General features: G+C 36.8%; 1 protein-coding gene across 5 annotated transcripts in view; it reads right to left on the bottom strand.

The window, feature by feature from the left end:
* Nucleotides 1-17,523, bottom strand: part of POT1 (protection of telomeres 1) — an 80,175-nt gene that overhangs the window by 62,282 nt on the left and 370 nt on the right. For 2 of the 5 annotated variants that reach the window (XM_064446207.1, XM_064446184.1), the window contains exons 2-4: nt 8,982-9,115; nt 4,377-4,449; nt 2,819-2,910 (exon numbers count right to left, since the gene is read on the bottom strand). In XM_064446207.1, the coding sequence (XP_064302277.1) occupies nt 2,819-2,910; nt 4,377-4,449; nt 8,982-9,104 (288 nt within the window). In that variant the 5' untranslated portion in view covers nt 9,105-9,115. Of the gene's footprint in view, nt 1-2,818; nt 2,911-4,376; nt 4,450-8,981; nt 9,116-10,413; nt 10,585-17,282; nt 17,514-17,523 lie in introns of those variants that run through there. The other 3 variants (XM_064446199.1, XM_064446191.1, XM_064446216.1) reach the window with 3 other exon arrangements.

Genomic DNA, 17,523 nt, shown 5'->3' with positions numbered 1-17,523 from the left:
CAAACATTAAAACAAAGTTCTGATTCACAGCGGAATGCAATGTAAAACTGAATACTCTCTGACCTGCACATCTTACCACCCGGCCCGAACCCCTCCATGCTGCTCCCTCAAGCTCATACATATCAAAGGGCTGAAAGGGCCATGCACCAATTTCAAGGTGAAATTAATAGCACAATCCCTAAACAGGTTCTACTAAAAGGATCTAGGTAATTTTTATTCCTTATGTGTAGATTCATTGGAAAGAATTGTATCGGTGAAATCCTTCATTCACAATCACTAGGTGTTACTGACTTTTCCATCACATAACCTATGTTGGTTGGAGGAGAGATACTAGATGTAAAGGAAGATGTCCTATAGAATTTTCTTTTGCTCTCACTCAAGACTTTTATTTAATAGACTACACACTACACATAATGTATACTTCCTAAGACCTACCACCATGCTACCTGTCAGAGCAAGCACCTTTTGCTGGAAAATGTTTCTTGGATTCAGTGATTTATTCAGAAAAAAAGTTTTAGCCCATTCAGTTCATGACACAAGCTCGGCTATCTGATTATGGAAGCCATATGGTAAATGATGACAGAAAAATCCTCAAAGTACAAGGAATCACACTGCTAAGAAAGACTTCTGATGTATTTTACAGAGTCATTAAAAATACGGTATTTTTAATATTTATTATTACTTATCATTAATTTAATATTTAATAAAGCAAATGATGCAATTGGAAATAAGGCAACATAAGAATGACAAAGAGAGAGAAGGATCTACAAAGTATATGGCAGCATCCTTCCTTTCCTTGGGAAGTTTACACTTATACGTGATCCTGCAATTATTTTTTTAATTGAATGCTGCACTGAGTCACAACTATAACTTCAAATAAAATTTCTCAACTATTCACTACACATTTATGAAACTGGTATTTTTAGCCTTGTTTTTTACAGAGATAAATGTCACTGTTATGTCAGTCTGGCCTACACGTTCTGGAACTTCCAAACCTCTTTACTGATTTCAACTAAAATTTGAAAAGTTATAAAAATCTCAAATCAGTTACATCTCTGTTGAAAAAGGAGAAACACTAAACTTCTTCTTGGGCAAGATATTTTTTGGATGCCTTTTTTTATCCATCTGAAGAGGCAGCCAGAGTATGTCACCTGTTGTTTGAAGACTGCATAATAAAAGCAATAAACATTCAGTTCCTCTTCTCTAATCTCTTTGCATTCATTAAATCCATGTTAATTTACTCAAATTAACAATATTGAAAACACAGGGATTCAAACATTTTCAGTGTCTGAATATTTATAAGCACATAACTATATAAAAACTATAATATAGGCCACTAAACATTATATAAATGAATCAGCTCTAATTATAGGTGTAATTCTTGAAATTAGCAGCTTTGGTCCCATATATTGCATGAACTGACGCATGCATCTCTGAAGCTGATACAACTCTGGGTGTAAGCTACTATCCAGAAACAGCAAGATCACTCTCAAGGAATATAAATAGATCCTTCCCTCTCAAAAAATAATTAAAAAAAAAGAGCTGGGAACTAATCAAAAGTCATTATTTAACCTTACATAGAACTAGATAAAAAGAATATGCGTGTCTCTGAACTGAAATTGAAATGTTCCATAAACTTAGAGAATTTGTACTTTAAGTGATATTTTGATGTCATGCCCCAAGGTCTGCTGTAATTTTCACCCTCTTTCAATGTACAGGTCACCAGAGTTCAGGTGTACTAGTCCATCTGAGCTGAAAAAGCCTGACAGAATTCTAACTAAGCCACTGCTATTTCCGTATTTGAGAAAGCCCTTAACCTTTGTGCATAAAAAATATTTCTAAGAACATGAAAACAAAGCCCGATTTTTTTTAACTAAATAACTTTCCATCCTTTTGGAGAAAGACTTTTTACCAAGGCCTGTAGTGACAGGGCAAGGGGGAATGGTTTTAACCTGAAAGGGGGTAGATTAATGTTGGACGTAAGGAAGAAATTGTTTATGTTGAGGGTGGTGAGACAGTGGAACAAGTTGGCCAGAGAAATTGTGGATGCCCCATCACTGGAAGTGTTCAAAATCAGGTTGGACGGGGCTTTGGAGCAACCTGATGTAGTAAAAGATATCCCTGCCCATGGCAGGGGGGTTGGAGTAGATGATCTTTAAAAGGTCCCTTCCATCCAAACCATTCTATGATTTACTGTGAGTTTGTATCACAAATGAAAAAACATGAACATGAGCTCATAACATATTGTACATTAATTTTAATTTTATATTGGGCTAATATTGAAATGTTACCAAACTGACAGGCAATTTAATAAGAAATATTAAGTTGAGGTAGTTATTTTCAGCTTGTTTTCCTTCTTCAGTTGCAACACTGCCTCACAAACTCATCGGCTGACCTGATGCTAATCAACCCAAGCTTTTATTTCTGACGAAGCAAGAGACCAGCACCCAGACAATAAAGAAAACCATGTGCATAGTTCTGAATTAATTTTTTTAAAAGCTTTCAGTGTAACTGTCTTTTAAATCAATTTCATTCTGAACTCTGTCTTATCAGATAGGAATAGACATTCAAATTCATCTATATTCATGATCCTTTACTTGCTAGGTAAACAGCACTGGCAAAAAGAATTGCTTTATTTCAGTATTATTCTTACAAAGTATTTACATAAGCAGGTACTTTCTGTTTTTTTTCTAGCTCACATCTACAGATTTGAACTGACTGAATGCACTATTTCTCATTTTGGTGATAGCTATACAAAGCCAAGATAAATCAACATACATCTGTGGAAAACAACTCTTACAAAAAATATATATTTTACCCCATGGCGTATAACATTTGCACAATCCTCTGCCATTTTTCCGTATATTAAAATATTGATGCTGTTGATCCGTGAAAACGAGTTATCCAAATCTAGAGGAAAAAAGCAGAAGCAATTCCAATCACCATACCTTCTCCAAAACAGAACAGCAATGTGAAGAGATTTCCAAAATCAGTTAATCTACACTAACACTTTTCATTCCAGTTGCTCTACAAAGAGAAAATCCTTTCAATTAGTTATACAGCTGCTTTTATGTGCTAACTATAGGCATATCAAGCAGAATATTCTTCAGAAGAGGACCATTTAATATGTGCACACTTTGTACATCAGTGTACATTAAACAGAAACGATAAAGATTTCCACTTGGACAATTCAGTGTATAGTGCTAGAGAGGAAATATTATCCGGTCACACTTGATTTTTTTACATTAACACAGATCATATTGTAGAAGTTTATATACTGGAGATATTCCAGGACACAGACATATCAATAAACAGACTTCCAGGAGGACTGAAGCAGAACTTCCACTGTTATTTAAAAAAGTTTTCTACTTTTTGCTGTTCAGAAACAACTCTAATGATTCAGATGTGCAAACATATTTTTTGAGGCTGCGGAGAATGTGCAGAAACTCTTGGCCCTCCTGGACAGCCACGTGAAATTAGCAAGACTCAAGGAAGTTTTGCATCCCTCTTTAGGAAACCTGAGGCCAGCAGGGAAACTAACTCAGGTCCCATCAACTTAATCCACCTCTGCTAAACCAGTCACAAGCAGTATCACCACGTAGGATCTGCAGCTCCCAGCCTGCTCTTCAGTCACAATCACAGAATTTGTACAATCAGGAAGGCTCAGAGGGAACAAATGATGATTCTCTAACCAGTGTAAGGAAGAAGCCGAGACAGAAATGGAAAGAAAGTTCCTTGAATCCAACAGACTCCTGACTAATGACATCCTCCTCCTTCCTGGCTGGAGGAGGTAATGAGCTTTGGACTTGAGGGACATATTAAATTTTAGTATAATTTATTACACGATGAACAACTTAAGTATTTCAATGTGTTAATGTGTTTACTGATATTCAAATCCTGAGTAAGCAGGTGAAATATCATTTTTTAAGTCCTTAGATTAAACCAGAATGAAATACAAATATTTTGCTGCTAATCAAAATACTGACCTATATTAAGTGTACACTTACATAGTATATACTATATACTTCCTATAGTAACTATTAAGTATGCATTTTTCTTAGTCCTTCTTTACGATATGCAGTTTAAAAATACACTATTAAATCTGTACATTTACATAATGCACTTGCAGGAGAGTATTTTAAAAGATTCAGCATCAAGAAGTTTACTGAAATATTAATACTGTCTTGTTTCCATTAACTTACCTGGCATAAGTTTATAATCATCTATTTTCATAGAGAATGAACACTTTTAGAGTATTTTAAATATAACATTTTACTGAACACTAAAAGAGCAGATACTAGTAATGTAATAGCATGGTGTCATAAAAAGTGTCAAGAAGTTCAAAAAAATAAATAATATATACTTAAATGTAGTACCTTGAAGAACAACCTTGAAAAAGTTTCTCCCATCTCTGAGTTTCGTTAATGGGTAGGAAAGAATAACTATTCCCTAAAAAGTAAAATAAATAAATATTGTGAACTAAGACTATATGCTTTTAAGTTATAGAAACATCTGTAAGCTAGAAAAAAAGGGTAGAATTGAAGTGATAAGTGCACATTACCATCTGAATTCTTAAAAAAATAACAACTGCTAAAGACAGCATTAAAGAACAATATTCTTGGGATATAACAAAGGAAACATTACATGTCAATACCACTTAGATGCTACTGACTAGGTGATGATGATAAGCTTAGTCTAAACAATGAAATAGTAGCTGTGGATGTCCCTTTTACTAATTACAATAGCACAAAGGCTACAATTTTAGCACAAAGCCTGAAAGGTCCCTAAAAAGATAGGGTGATCAAAATCTTAAAAGATACAGCAACTTCTCAAAAAATACTGGCAGGGATTACAACATAAATATCAAAACAAAAATCACAGTCAAGAGATAAAAGATGTATATGAAGATATGGCATTGGAACAGGCTGCCCAGAGAGGTGGTGGAGTCACCATCCCTGGAGGTGTTAAAAAAAATGTGTAGACATGGCACTTCAGGGCATGGTTTAGGAGGCTTGGTGGTGTTGGGTTGATGGTTGGACTTGATGATCCTAGAGGTCTTTTCCAACCTTAACGATTCTATGATTCTATAAATTATCTTCTGCGAAAATAAAAAACTAATACAGCTGGGAAAAGAGTATTAAAAAGTTTTGAAACTGTAGTGACCTATTAATTTGACAATAACATAAATGCTCTAACAGATGCAAAGGTTCTATTAACTATGTAAAAATACTCTCTTGATAGTGAAGTTGAAGTTACAATGAAGCAAAAATCACAGACCAGCAATTTCAGTGATGTTAACATCTCTTTGAACAAAAGCGTTGTGTTAGAAAGATGGTATCTCATCAAAAAAAGTTCTCCAACAGTAGCAAAAATGTCAGTCATATTCTTCCACAGTATGGCAGGTAAAGCACTGTATCCTTCTCAAGGATAAAAACACAGAAATTGGTTCACTAAAGAAAAATTTAAAAATTTGAAAACAGGCTCTATAAAATTTTTAAGAGAACTACACAAACAGGTCAGGAAAAACAAATAAAAGGTTTCTTGTAATGAGACAGTGGGGGCAATCTGTCTACAAATGCACAAAAGCAACATTAAGAGGATAGTCAGGTAAATCATAATGATTTTACACTACACATATTCAGTGGGAAGCTTGACTTAAGTGTTAGTAAACACTTCTTAAACCAAATTAGGATAAAATACACAGAAGTGAATGGCTACTGTAGAAGGTCCTCAGAGTAAAATTAGTCCTACAACCTGCTACTGAGGAGGAATCCAATAAAATTCAACAATTTAGTTCACTATCTGTTTTATAAAGAAATACTAAGACTCCACAAACCATCCTTTTCCAACCCAGAGTATATTTTAATTTTATTACACTAAAAAAATAGTCAATTTGAATTATGTTTAACATGTACCATATTGCTTTACTGCTTTTGAGGCAGTAGTAATGTTTCATTTAAGACCAAAATTAAGGTCAAAAATCTATGACCGTATGTTTTTAACAGGTAAGTTCCTATTTTTCACAGGGAAGACTAATGAGTTTTGTAAGAAGACTTAAGTATCAAATACTTTTCTTAACAATTAGTGTCTGCAAAATAATGAGAACTGTCTATGAATCCTTACAGAAATGTTTGCCACTTGTTTTCGAAATTCAAACTTTCTTAAAAATTGTGAGTATTATATATTATTATATATATTTATATCATTGTATATTATAGAAGTTCTTGCTGAGATCGTTTGTCTTGAACCGTACTCACAGGTAAATAAAATACTAAAATATTTTTCTTGTAATAAAGTCTTTGCAATGAAACAAAATCACCTCAGGAACACTCTGTATTTACATATAAATTGCTCTCTTACTAAATAATTACATATCAATTGTTTTCTTACTAAAGAAATTTCAGTCAGCAGAAGCGTGCTATTTAAAAGCAGAATATATTCATTGATAGAGTGTTTTCTGACCATTTTTTCTTTTCATTTTACCTTTTCCATCCTGGTATCTTCCAATAAGTTGTCAAATACTGGGGCCACATTCTTTGCTGAATAGTCTGGCCCCACCACTCTCCTTTGCATCCCAAGAACCCACGCTCTAGTTCTCTTCCTCAGCAGAAATACTACCTGCTGCTTTCTCAACATGCCTGAAACTCTTGGGCTCCAAACTTCAACAAAACCTACCTTAGCAGAGCCTACCCAAATTCACTCTTCCCCCACAAATCCTGCACTGCTTACTGACCTCATAAACAAAATTCTTCCAAAACCCTCCCCACTCCATATGCCACTAGACTCACTCTCAAACCTACTACGTGCAATTCCTCTATCAAATCTTCTTCCTTGCCACAGCCTCATTCCTCAGTCTGGTCCAACAGCTGATTTGGCAGCTGATTTTCAGGTTTGGTTCAGCTTTGCCACAGCAAAATCCAGATGAATTAATGGGAGAAGGCGTCAGGGAATCGTGACTGAGGATGTATGGACATTGCTTGTACTGCATTCCCACAAATATAAATTAAAGGTTGTATTGTTCAGAAGGATGCCAGAAAGCAAAAAAAGTTTAACAAATAATGGACTGAGGCACACAAGCCAGACAGAAGCATCCTGGATGTTTTTTATTGCTTCTTCTCAGAACAAACTTCATAAAAATCTTCTTCGCCCCTTCCTCCATCCTCAAAGCAGGCCCTGATCCCTATTTTGGCAGGTCTAGAGTGAGTGTTCTGTGCCACCACTAAGATAACCTGACATCAGTGCAGTCTAAGGTTTGATTCAAGCTCAGCCTGCAAAGCTGGATTTTCCTACATATTTAATGGTGCATTAGCACCAGCTTTATGGTGCTAATACCAGTTGCATGGGTTTTGTGCCAAACTCTTTTAGTTGCCTACTAATCCATATCAGTAGCAGCACAAAGTTCTCTTAACATAAGGCAGAAGTCTGAGTAAGAGATTCTATACACTTACTCTTTCAGCAATCAGCTATAACACTGCATGTATGCTTTAAATCACAGTCTGGTAATAATTGTTCTGCTTTCCTAATGGAAACATTTACTTTTTGCAGAAACACTTTCTAATTTATAATTTGTTTTTGTCTGCTTCGACATCTCTTTTGTGCACAAGAACAACATCAATTAATGCCTTTCCTGTCAGGGGTGCTTGCAGACATAGCTTTTAAAAGCAGGAAAGCCTATATGCCCTGCAGGTGAATGGGGACAGAAAACTAGACCCCACGGAATAAAAACCCTGTTTACTAGCAGCAATGGTTATTGATGTTTCTATTTGTTCCTTTACAAGACCTAAGGGAGGCTGGATCGTTCTCAATCAAATCACCTCCCATCACACTCTGCCTGCTTCCAGAAAGGGCAGTTTTGCTCCTTGGGTTTATCTAATTGTACTACTCCTGGCATCTCTTAGACACCATAATGAACCAGTCCAGAGAGTGAGAGCAGCAAGAAACTACCCTCTCCCCATCAACATGCAGAGTCTTCTGCCCATTTATTTCTCATAAACAAACTCAATCACAGGGTCAGATAAGCACTAGAGCTGGAACTGGGAATATACAGCTGGGGAAACAGAAATGGGTTTTGGATACAGAAAAATATTAGGCCAGTTCAGCTCATAGTTTTAAAATATTTGTGCCATTTTTTTAAGGATTCAAGCCACCTAAGGTTTTCTACAAATTAGCTTGCCTTCTCCCCCTGCCTGTTTTTTTGGTACGAAACTGAAGGCAAGTCTGGGATGGCATTGATTTCCTGCCACTTAAGCGTCAGGGATAGTTAAACGGATTTTCAGAACCAGGCACAAAAAAAGTTAAACAGGTTAAAAAAAAAAACCCTCAAGAATTGACACTGCCTTTTACAGAGTATATTTGCTTGAGGGATGAAAAGATATTTCTGCATTTCACTAGTATACTAGATTCTTCCAATCTGAAATATATTTGGGGCTACTGTAAAATATAAATGCACACTTGGTAATGATAAAAAACCGAATTGTATCTGGATGGAGGTAGATGCTACATAGCCCTCTTTTCATAAAACTGGATATTGTATTGCTTCATACAAGAAAGAAAAACTGCTTTAGAAGTCATTACTCTGAAATCTGATCTTTAACAGGACGGTGCTGCTTATTACTATTTAAAAAACAAACAAACAAAAAAAACCCACTTAACCTCCCCCAATTCCTCCATTTTCAGCACAGCCTTCTACATATTAATGTTTTAAATGGGTCCGCAGTTTAGAAACTAAGAAAACCTCTTATAAATTTTAAGTCTGACAATGTAAGAGGAAGGGGTGGAACTGTGAATCAATGAAGTCAAAATCAACATGCAACGAAGTTCTACAGGGTCATAATTTTGCATTGCTTAAAGTTATGCAACAGATGCGCACAAAGACACACAGCTGCAGCAAGTCACCCACTGAGCTGGGATATGAAGGGCCCTTGTAAATAGACCAGGAGCTATTTCAAACTAAGCCAAAATTCTTTTATTATTTAAGTTACCTGAAAGTATTTGTTGGTATGATCAAAGCCTTCTTGCAAATGTTTCAAATCCTCCTTCTGCAAATGGCTTGGTAGTAGAGTCTCAGATTTTCCTTTAATGATCTTCAGCAATTGAACAGGCATAGCTGCTTTATCTAAACAAAAATGATAAACAGACTCCTCACACTACTCATCTTGTTCAAATTAAGAGTCACTAGAAGTTGCAATTTACTCAGAAGGGGAGTTTTTAATCTATCTATTTCATAATTAAAAAAATAATTATGCAAGACCAAAAATCTTCAGAGGGATTGGCCGCCTCTTTTAGTACGATGAAGAGCAGGAAGAAAGAAAGTAACATTTCCTTGGCAATAGACAGCCATCCAAATTACTTTATTTTGCAAACATTCCAAAACACTACAAATGGCAACAATATATTACTTTATATATGAAAAGGTAATGTAAACAATATGAATATTTTATGTACAGAAACACACATTAAAAACCAAGCAAAGACTTTGAATGACTTCCCCAGCATAGGTCATGGATCAACAGTCTCCATATTCAGCTGTTTCCTTGTAAGACAATTTGACTGCCTCAAAGTAAAATGTCTGTCATTTTAACTTATAATGAACAAAAAATGCTTATGGACAGATTAAAAGATCTGATCAATGTATCAAGTAAAGAAAAAAAGATAGGCATCTACAAATGCTAAACACTGAGCGCACTGGAAAAAAAATCTAAGAAATGCAGGACTTGTCTATTGTTTGTTCTCAGTGTGCTAAAAGTCAATGAAATAAATTCTTGGTGACATAACTTAGAATACTGAGAATGGGGAGGAAGAAGTAGTCTATTATAGTGGAGTTATACATATGAGGAATATAAGAAAGTGATCTAGCAATAAGTAGTTCTATTTTCTCATTACATGGTCATCTCATTCTTCTTGGGGTATCTTTGGTTTTTCTGCTGTACAATTTTTATTTAAAGCAGGTATCTATAGAAAAGCCACAGCATTATCAATCTTCTGGTTCCAGTAAGTCTTAATAAATGAAGCAAACAACACTTCCCTATTTTCTAAAAACCCAACTGGCGGTATTACAGCCACAGTCCTAACTTCACACAGAGTTTAGCAATTTTTATATGACAGTGAAGGAAAAAAAATGTATTTCCTGTACTTTTGGATGGACACAAAAACTTGGTATTCTACTAAATAAAAGCTTAAACTATGTTTTCATTTCAGTTCATAAGTGCTTTTTCAGTGCTAGACTGAATTCTTACAAAAAATTCACTTACAATTAAATGGAAATGGGAAGCTATTGTGAAATGGAAAGACCACTGGATCATGTTATAAACATAAGTCAATGCATATAGATGCAGCCACTCAGCAATATAATAGATATTAAAGCAAACAATCAAACAACTTATTCTTCAGGAAAAAAAAAAATCAAAACTCCACCTTCCTGTCACTCCAGTATCCAAAGATATCCGACTTCATGTATTGCTCATGACTGTTTATCTAGTTATGAATTACCGTTCTTTCTTCTTCCCCATTTTCCAGGAAACTCCCCAGGGATGTTGTTCTTGTCTAACAGATATTATCAACAATTCACATTCACTAATGAGACCTCTATAAAATAAAATACTTTGGTTCAAGGATCTCTCAGCCAAAATGACTATATGTAGGATGACTAGCTTTTGATTTTCTCCTAGCTTCCAATTTACATACCTCTCTTGTTGCTTGTCACCTTTTACTTTGTCATATACAGTAGCAAGTGAAAAGTTGGCCACATTAATTTTAAACCAGCAATTCTCAGAAGACTAGTAAACTTTTCGCTAGCAATATCAATTCTTTTTCTTAACATATAAGAGTTAAAAAGCAGTAATAGCTAAAGAACCTTTAGCTTCTTAAGCTACTGTGTCTAGGCAGTAAAGTATGCATTTAAAAGCAAAATACATTCTAGCAAGTCTGATAAATATCATATCTCAAATAGGAAAAACATTAGTGCCTGACTTGAGGGTCTTACTTTAAATTGTAGCTTAGCCTTTGAAAACCAGTCCTCATCTACTCCAAAACACAAAGCAGCCCCAAGAACTCGGGAGACTAACAAAGCAGAATAACAAAGCCACCCTGCCATGCATCTTCCCTGCTTCCCTTTCTTCACAACAAAGCCAACAATCAACTTGTTGCTCTGTAACTTCCTCCTCAGTGTGCATGAAATAAGGGGGCCTTACAACATTCAGAAGACACAGAGGCTCCAGAAGGCAACATTACTCAAAATCCCACAGGTTTTGAGCAACAGACGTAACTTACCAAATACTGATTAATAAATTTAAAAGCTTGACTACCAAGACTCAAAAAGTTTATTATCTGGGAATAAACAAATGCAGAAAGGATTTACATAGGGACAGGAAACTGGACAAGAATTAGCTACAGTTACAAATTACCAACCTTCACCTCAGTAATTATCTGTGTATAATGTTAACCTGTCCCATTGCAAAGAACGTATTAGCTTACAACTCAAAAAATTGACAAATTTAAGCCTAATTACTTAAGCTTTTGAAAGTCTTTCGTCTCAGAGAGAATTTTATTATTCTCAAAGGAACCCAGAAGGCACAAACAAGACCAAACACTTCCTGGAATGGGCAGCAAGGCAGGGAGCTTCAGCACATCATAAAACAGGAACAAAAATCTCACTCTTTTAATGGTGTAAAATTGAAGTATTACCAAATGTTGGTTACTTGATATGAAACAGTAATTACTAAATTCTTACAAGAGTTCACAAATCTCTAATTGGAATCTCAAACCCTTCTCCTTTGCAACATCCAATGGCCAAGGAGCTAGAAAGACATAATATCATCCACAAAGCTCCCCAGTAATGGTAATGAGCAATGTTGGTGTTTGGTTTTGGTTTGGTTTTTATTGTTGGTTTTGATTTTTTTTTTTGGTGGGTGGGGGTGAGTGTGTGTGCCTCTGTGTGTAAGTGAGCCCAGGAAGATGGGGGGACTGGGGGAAAGGTGGTTTTAGACTTGTTCTTATTTCTCATTATCCTACTCTGATTTGATCAGCAATACATTAAATTAATTTCCCCATGTTCAAGACTCCTTTGCCCATGATGGTAATTGGTGAGTCATTTCCCTGTTCTTATCTCAATCCATGAGCTTTTTGTTATATTTTCTGTCCCCTGTCCTGTTGAGGAGGGGGAGTGATAGAGTGGCTTGGTGGGCACCTGGGAGCCAGCCAAGGTCAACCACCACAGCACAGAGCTGGGAGGTACATCACCAGACAGGTTTCAATTTCTACTTGAGCTGAAGGAGAGGCAAAAGCCTGGTGCAGAGATGCAGATACTGTTCCGTCTCTGTTGACTGCTTTAACTACTGGGGTATTACAATTTCTACAAAATATCACTAACTGATGCTTAAAATTATGCCTTTATCAGTAAGTTTCCAAATATGAACCAGGATAGCATTGTCATTACTAGGACTTTAAGCCCCTAGTGAAAAGAGCAACTAGAAGTCTTACAAAGATTTTCAGTTCAAAGTATCTACTTCACACTATACTCTAGCAGGCTGAGAAGCTGATCTATTCCACCTAGAAACAGTCAACTTCAAAGTTAATCAGCAATATTGATCTTTATCCAGCAACACATACAACATAATGGATTAACACTTTTTTTTTTTAGGTTTTTCTCTCTGTTATAGTACTTGAGCAATTAAATAGTCTTTCCTGGTTTTTTTTTCCTCACAAAGATGTCTACCAGCAAGATGCATTTTGTTACAATTCAAACATCATTGCTAAAACAAAACAAAGAAAGGAACCAAGGTTTAAGAAATAATCTCTGATGACAGTCCTCAAATTCTGCAGCTCCCTTGCTTTCATTTAAAAAGAGTCTTTGCCACTTATTTTAATGGGACAAATATTCCACACATCTTCAAAGTTACAAAGGAAAATTTCTAAAAAGGAGCCATATGCAGCAGGACCTGCCCATATTATTTACTTACTGTATAATCCTACAGTTTAGGACATTCATGTAAATAACATTCAAGTAGAAAATGATTTTTTTTTCAGACCTTAAGCTTCTGTACTTATAAAACTAAGATCATGTATTTTAACTGCTAACCACTGAAGCTCCCAGATTCTTGTTCTCTGCAATTAAAAAACAAAGATGTTGAGTATCCAGCTGTAAGACCTATGAAAGTAAATTTTTGAAACCACACTGATACAGCACTGCCTTCTGAAATCTACATGAAGTTAGCTTTAGTGCTGTCCTTGGTGTTCACAGCTCTCCTGAATAGCAACTAAATGAAAACAAGTCTGTGAAGTATCTCTTTTTCTCAAAAGGCTGACTTCATAACACTAACAAGAATCATTCCAGCTTGAACCTGCTGCTCAAGAAGTCTGCAAGTGGTATAAACAGAGCTATTCATAAGGATGGGTGGTTAAAAAAACAAAGAGGCTGCAAGAAAGGTAGACAGCATCATGGGACACTCCTGGAACAGCAGGGACCCACAACACAGCAGAAGGCAATGAACTGCAAAAACCTTTTGCCTTCCAATAGCTGAAAGTGACAAAAACATGGACAGAATGCAACCAAAAAGCTTAGTAACATTAACAAGCAAAGAATTATATGAAAAGACGTACACTGTGTAAGAACCCAGAAGTAACACCATAGAAGATAGAGTGATATATATAATTTGCTTAAGGATGGCTATGAACTGAACATTTATGTGCTCCTCTGCCCTATCCTTCATTTTCTATGTACTAATCTTCTAGACCTTACATTTCTGACAGTGGAACAATCTGCTCCAACCCACTAGTTCTGTCTTAATTGCCTATGGAATATTAACATGTATTCCAAAAGCATAAAAACCATCTTAAGCTACAGTACACAAGAAAACAACTGCCTAGTAGAAATGGCTTAGGGCAAGGGTTAACTTTCAACAGAAATAAACAGTCATTTTAGATTTTTTTCCTCTGGAATGAGGACATTATTCCATCAAAATATTGCAGTCACAGAATGTCTCTGCCTCTAGGTCCAGAAGCAAGAGAAACACTCTAATAAAATATCTGAAGGTTTTAACCTCATCCTTCTCACTTGCAACTTGAAGTTTAAACATCTACAGACCTGAATTAGGCAGCTAGGTATGGTCTGGGGTGCACACACAAAAAACAAGAAAAGCTTTCCATCAGTTCTCAAAGAAAGCAAAATAATTAGCATTTCCTTCTAGGTGCAGCACACCCCAGACACAAGCTCTGAGAGCCTGGTAACTTCAGTATTTAAGACAAAGTATGCACCCAAAAGCTTATGAACTTACAGAATCAAACAGTGGCTCTACAAGAGGTTTAAAGACTGTAATTTTTGAGCTTTGCATTGCAAAATAGGGTGGTAGGAAGAACCTGATCGTTCAAGTCTTTTTGTGAAAGCCTTTCATCTTCTTTCTCTAGGCTTTTTAAACCTTCATTATAATAATAATTAAAAAAAAAAATACTCTTAGATTACGTTTGGAAAAACACCAGAATTTAAACTCTCAAATCAGTTATACCACCCTTTAGTGCACACTGAAAATCATTAAGAAACCACAAGCTGTAGTTGCAAGTGAAGTTAACATCACACAGCTACAAACAATACAGAATTGTTCACACGAACACCAGCACAACGTGACTGAAAGACAGGAGCAAAACTAAAATAAACCACATAGGCAGGCACATTTGTTCTTATTATCAAGATAATTCATCACTGTTTCTCCCCTTCCTCCATAGTTCTCTAAGCAACATGAAATAGCCAAATTTTGTATGGCAATTAACAGAGTAAATCAGTACAAAATTTCCAGGTTTCAGTACAAACAGCTGTAGGCAGCAAGTTCAGTATACAAAAATGTTCTCATATGCTGTCAACGTTAAACTAAAGGTACCAACGTGCCTTACAATAGTCTGAAGCCCCAGGGAACAATCTAGCAGTGGAAAACATCTTAGTAGCCATGGCAGACTGATCAAGTCAACCTCCTGAATATACAAGTTGCTGAATTATTTTGAGCAAGTAGAATCGCTTGGATTCAGTGAACATCAACTGAACTTTCACAGATGGTAACAAAGCATAGGAAAACTCATTTCTAGTTATGGAATGATGTCCCATAGAACTCATGTATCTGAGGACATAATGAGGAACAAGTAACATATGGAAAACAGTGTAATGACAGTCAGAGGTAATATCTTGGTTTTTTCCTCCCAGGTCAAGAGAAACAAGCATTTTCTGGAGAAGGACAAAGAGATCACAAAGCAAGACTTTTCCCCATTGTCTTAATTTGCTAAATGAGTCCATCATATTTGTCTTCCACATCTAGTTCTCTAAAACATTACAATTCTATTTCCTTTAATAAAACTCCACCAAGACATATTTTTTTAAAAAAAATCAAACTGAGCCCCTATTAGCACCTTAATTTATATATAAGATGCAAGACGAGCTTTACCACTTTTAGATCATACTGCCCAAAATATGAATGAAATATTATAGACAATAGAACTCCATTGTAAAAACTGTAAGCCCTTAATCCTGAAAAAAACAAGACTGAAAAATAAGCATATTAATATTCTCCATCTTGACTCCAGAATTAACTTCATGGAGGAGGAAGTCAAAGTTGTATCTGCTCTTCTGTTATGGTTTACCAACATAGTACATCAATCCAGTGAGCAGGATAGCACATAATTAACACCTCTTTGCCTGGATTACTCAGATCCACCCAACATTTGAGCCTTTGCTCAAGCCAAAGATACACACTACTGCATCCTGACTCTAGCTCTTACTACAACAAATGGACTATTCCTCTGTAGCCTCCTGTAGAACACAACTTTTCTTCAAGAACTAATGATAAATTAGCTTTGGAGCAGAAAAGCAAAGCAAACACAAGAAGTGAGAAGTAAATTGGAAAGATTACGCCCTCTCTACAACGAAGAAATACTTCAGTGACACACAAAAATGACATAAAGGGTATTAATGTCATTTTGGGAAAAGGAAGCTGTAGCAGTCAGAGGCATGAGGAGATTCCTTATCTATTGAAGCAGATGCTACTTGCAGAGAGCCATGTAAACTCATTCTCCAAATCAGAGAATAAAAAATATGATTGTGTTGACCTCTGGAGGGAACCTCACCAAAGTTTCATAAAGAATGAAGGAACAGCCAAAAGCATCAGCATCTTATTGATGTGGTCAGTCAAAATGGTAGATCTCTGAAGCCACTGTAAACACAAATACTAGTCAGTGCAATTTTTGGGCTAATTGTGCAGAAGTTAAAACAATTATGGAATAGGTAATGCCTCACTTTAAATGCGCACACATATGAATACATAGCCATACACTCTTTATACAGTTTATACCATTTGTTTCATTAAAATGAACATTTACACCATTGAACAAAGCAGACAGTACAGAACTACCATAAACACAGCCTGTAATCAGCCACAAGAGAAATCTTGTCATACGGCAGTATTAATGAAATCAAGAGGACCATTCACGAAGAACAAAGTCTGTAGTCTAGAATTTTTTTAATGGTCTGATCTTTTAACTTGTGATTTCCTTGACAATTCTCAGGAGGAGAAAACACATCAGCTAACTAAAACAAAAGGAGAAACCATGTCAGCAATGTGACAAATCTTAGTCCCTTAGCTGCAAGCCTTCAGCTTGCCGTTGCTGCAGCTCTCCAGGCACTTATCTTCTGGAAAGAAGTCCTAGGCTATTCTTACTTGTAAAAACACCACTGGTACTTATTTTCACTAGAATACAACTAGAATCCCCATCCCATCCCCCACCCCCACCCCCCCCAAAAAAAAAGCCAAACCAAAATATCCTTTGTTAACTGCAGCTTAAATTTTACTAATCTGGTATTGTGCAAAAGAGGCCACAATCAGATGTTCCCTGCAGAAAATGCATTCTTACACTTCCATTTATCTCACCAATATTTCAGCTCTAGAAAGCAGTCACCCACTACACAACAAACAGACCTCAGGAAGACTGGGCTGTAAAGCAGATCCTTTCAGGACACGAACTGTAATCACTTCGGAGAGTTCAGCTCAGCAATTGCAAGAAGGTGAGATGTTTAAAACCATGAGCTTAGATGTATTAGCATAGGGGCATTAACAACAAAAACTTTGTTCAGCACGCTTAGTGCCTACGCAGGAAGAGGAGAGGAGAGGAGAGGAGAGGAGAGGAGAGGAGAGGAGAGGAGAGGAGAGAAGTTATAATCCGTAAAGCCCTGTGTCAAAGCGGGGACTCAGTTCCCACAGCAGAGACCATGCGCGCGGCAGCTCGGGGAGGGAGGGCTGGCGCGAGCTCACCGAAGGTCTCACAGCACAAAGCAAAGCCCCGCAAAGCGCCAGAGCGGCACAAAGCGGCGGCGCGGGCTGGGCTCGGCTCGGCTCGGCTCCGCTCCGCTCCGCCGGGGCGCGGGGCCTAGGGGAGACCCCTCTTCTACGGCCCGCCCCCCTCAGCCCTACGGAGGGGACAGGACCCCCGCCAAGCCTTCTCCCACACAGCGCCACGCCGCCAGGGTTGGGGCGGGGGAGGGAGGCCCGTAAG

Source organism: Phalacrocorax carbo, chromosome 1 (genome assembly GCF_963921805.1).
Source record: "Phalacrocorax carbo chromosome 1, bPhaCar2.1, whole genome shotgun sequence".
In the NCBI taxonomy this organism is placed as follows: domain Eukaryota; kingdom Metazoa; phylum Chordata; class Aves; order Suliformes; family Phalacrocoracidae; genus Phalacrocorax; species Phalacrocorax carbo.
This window is presented reverse-complemented; position numbering and strand designations above follow the sequence as displayed.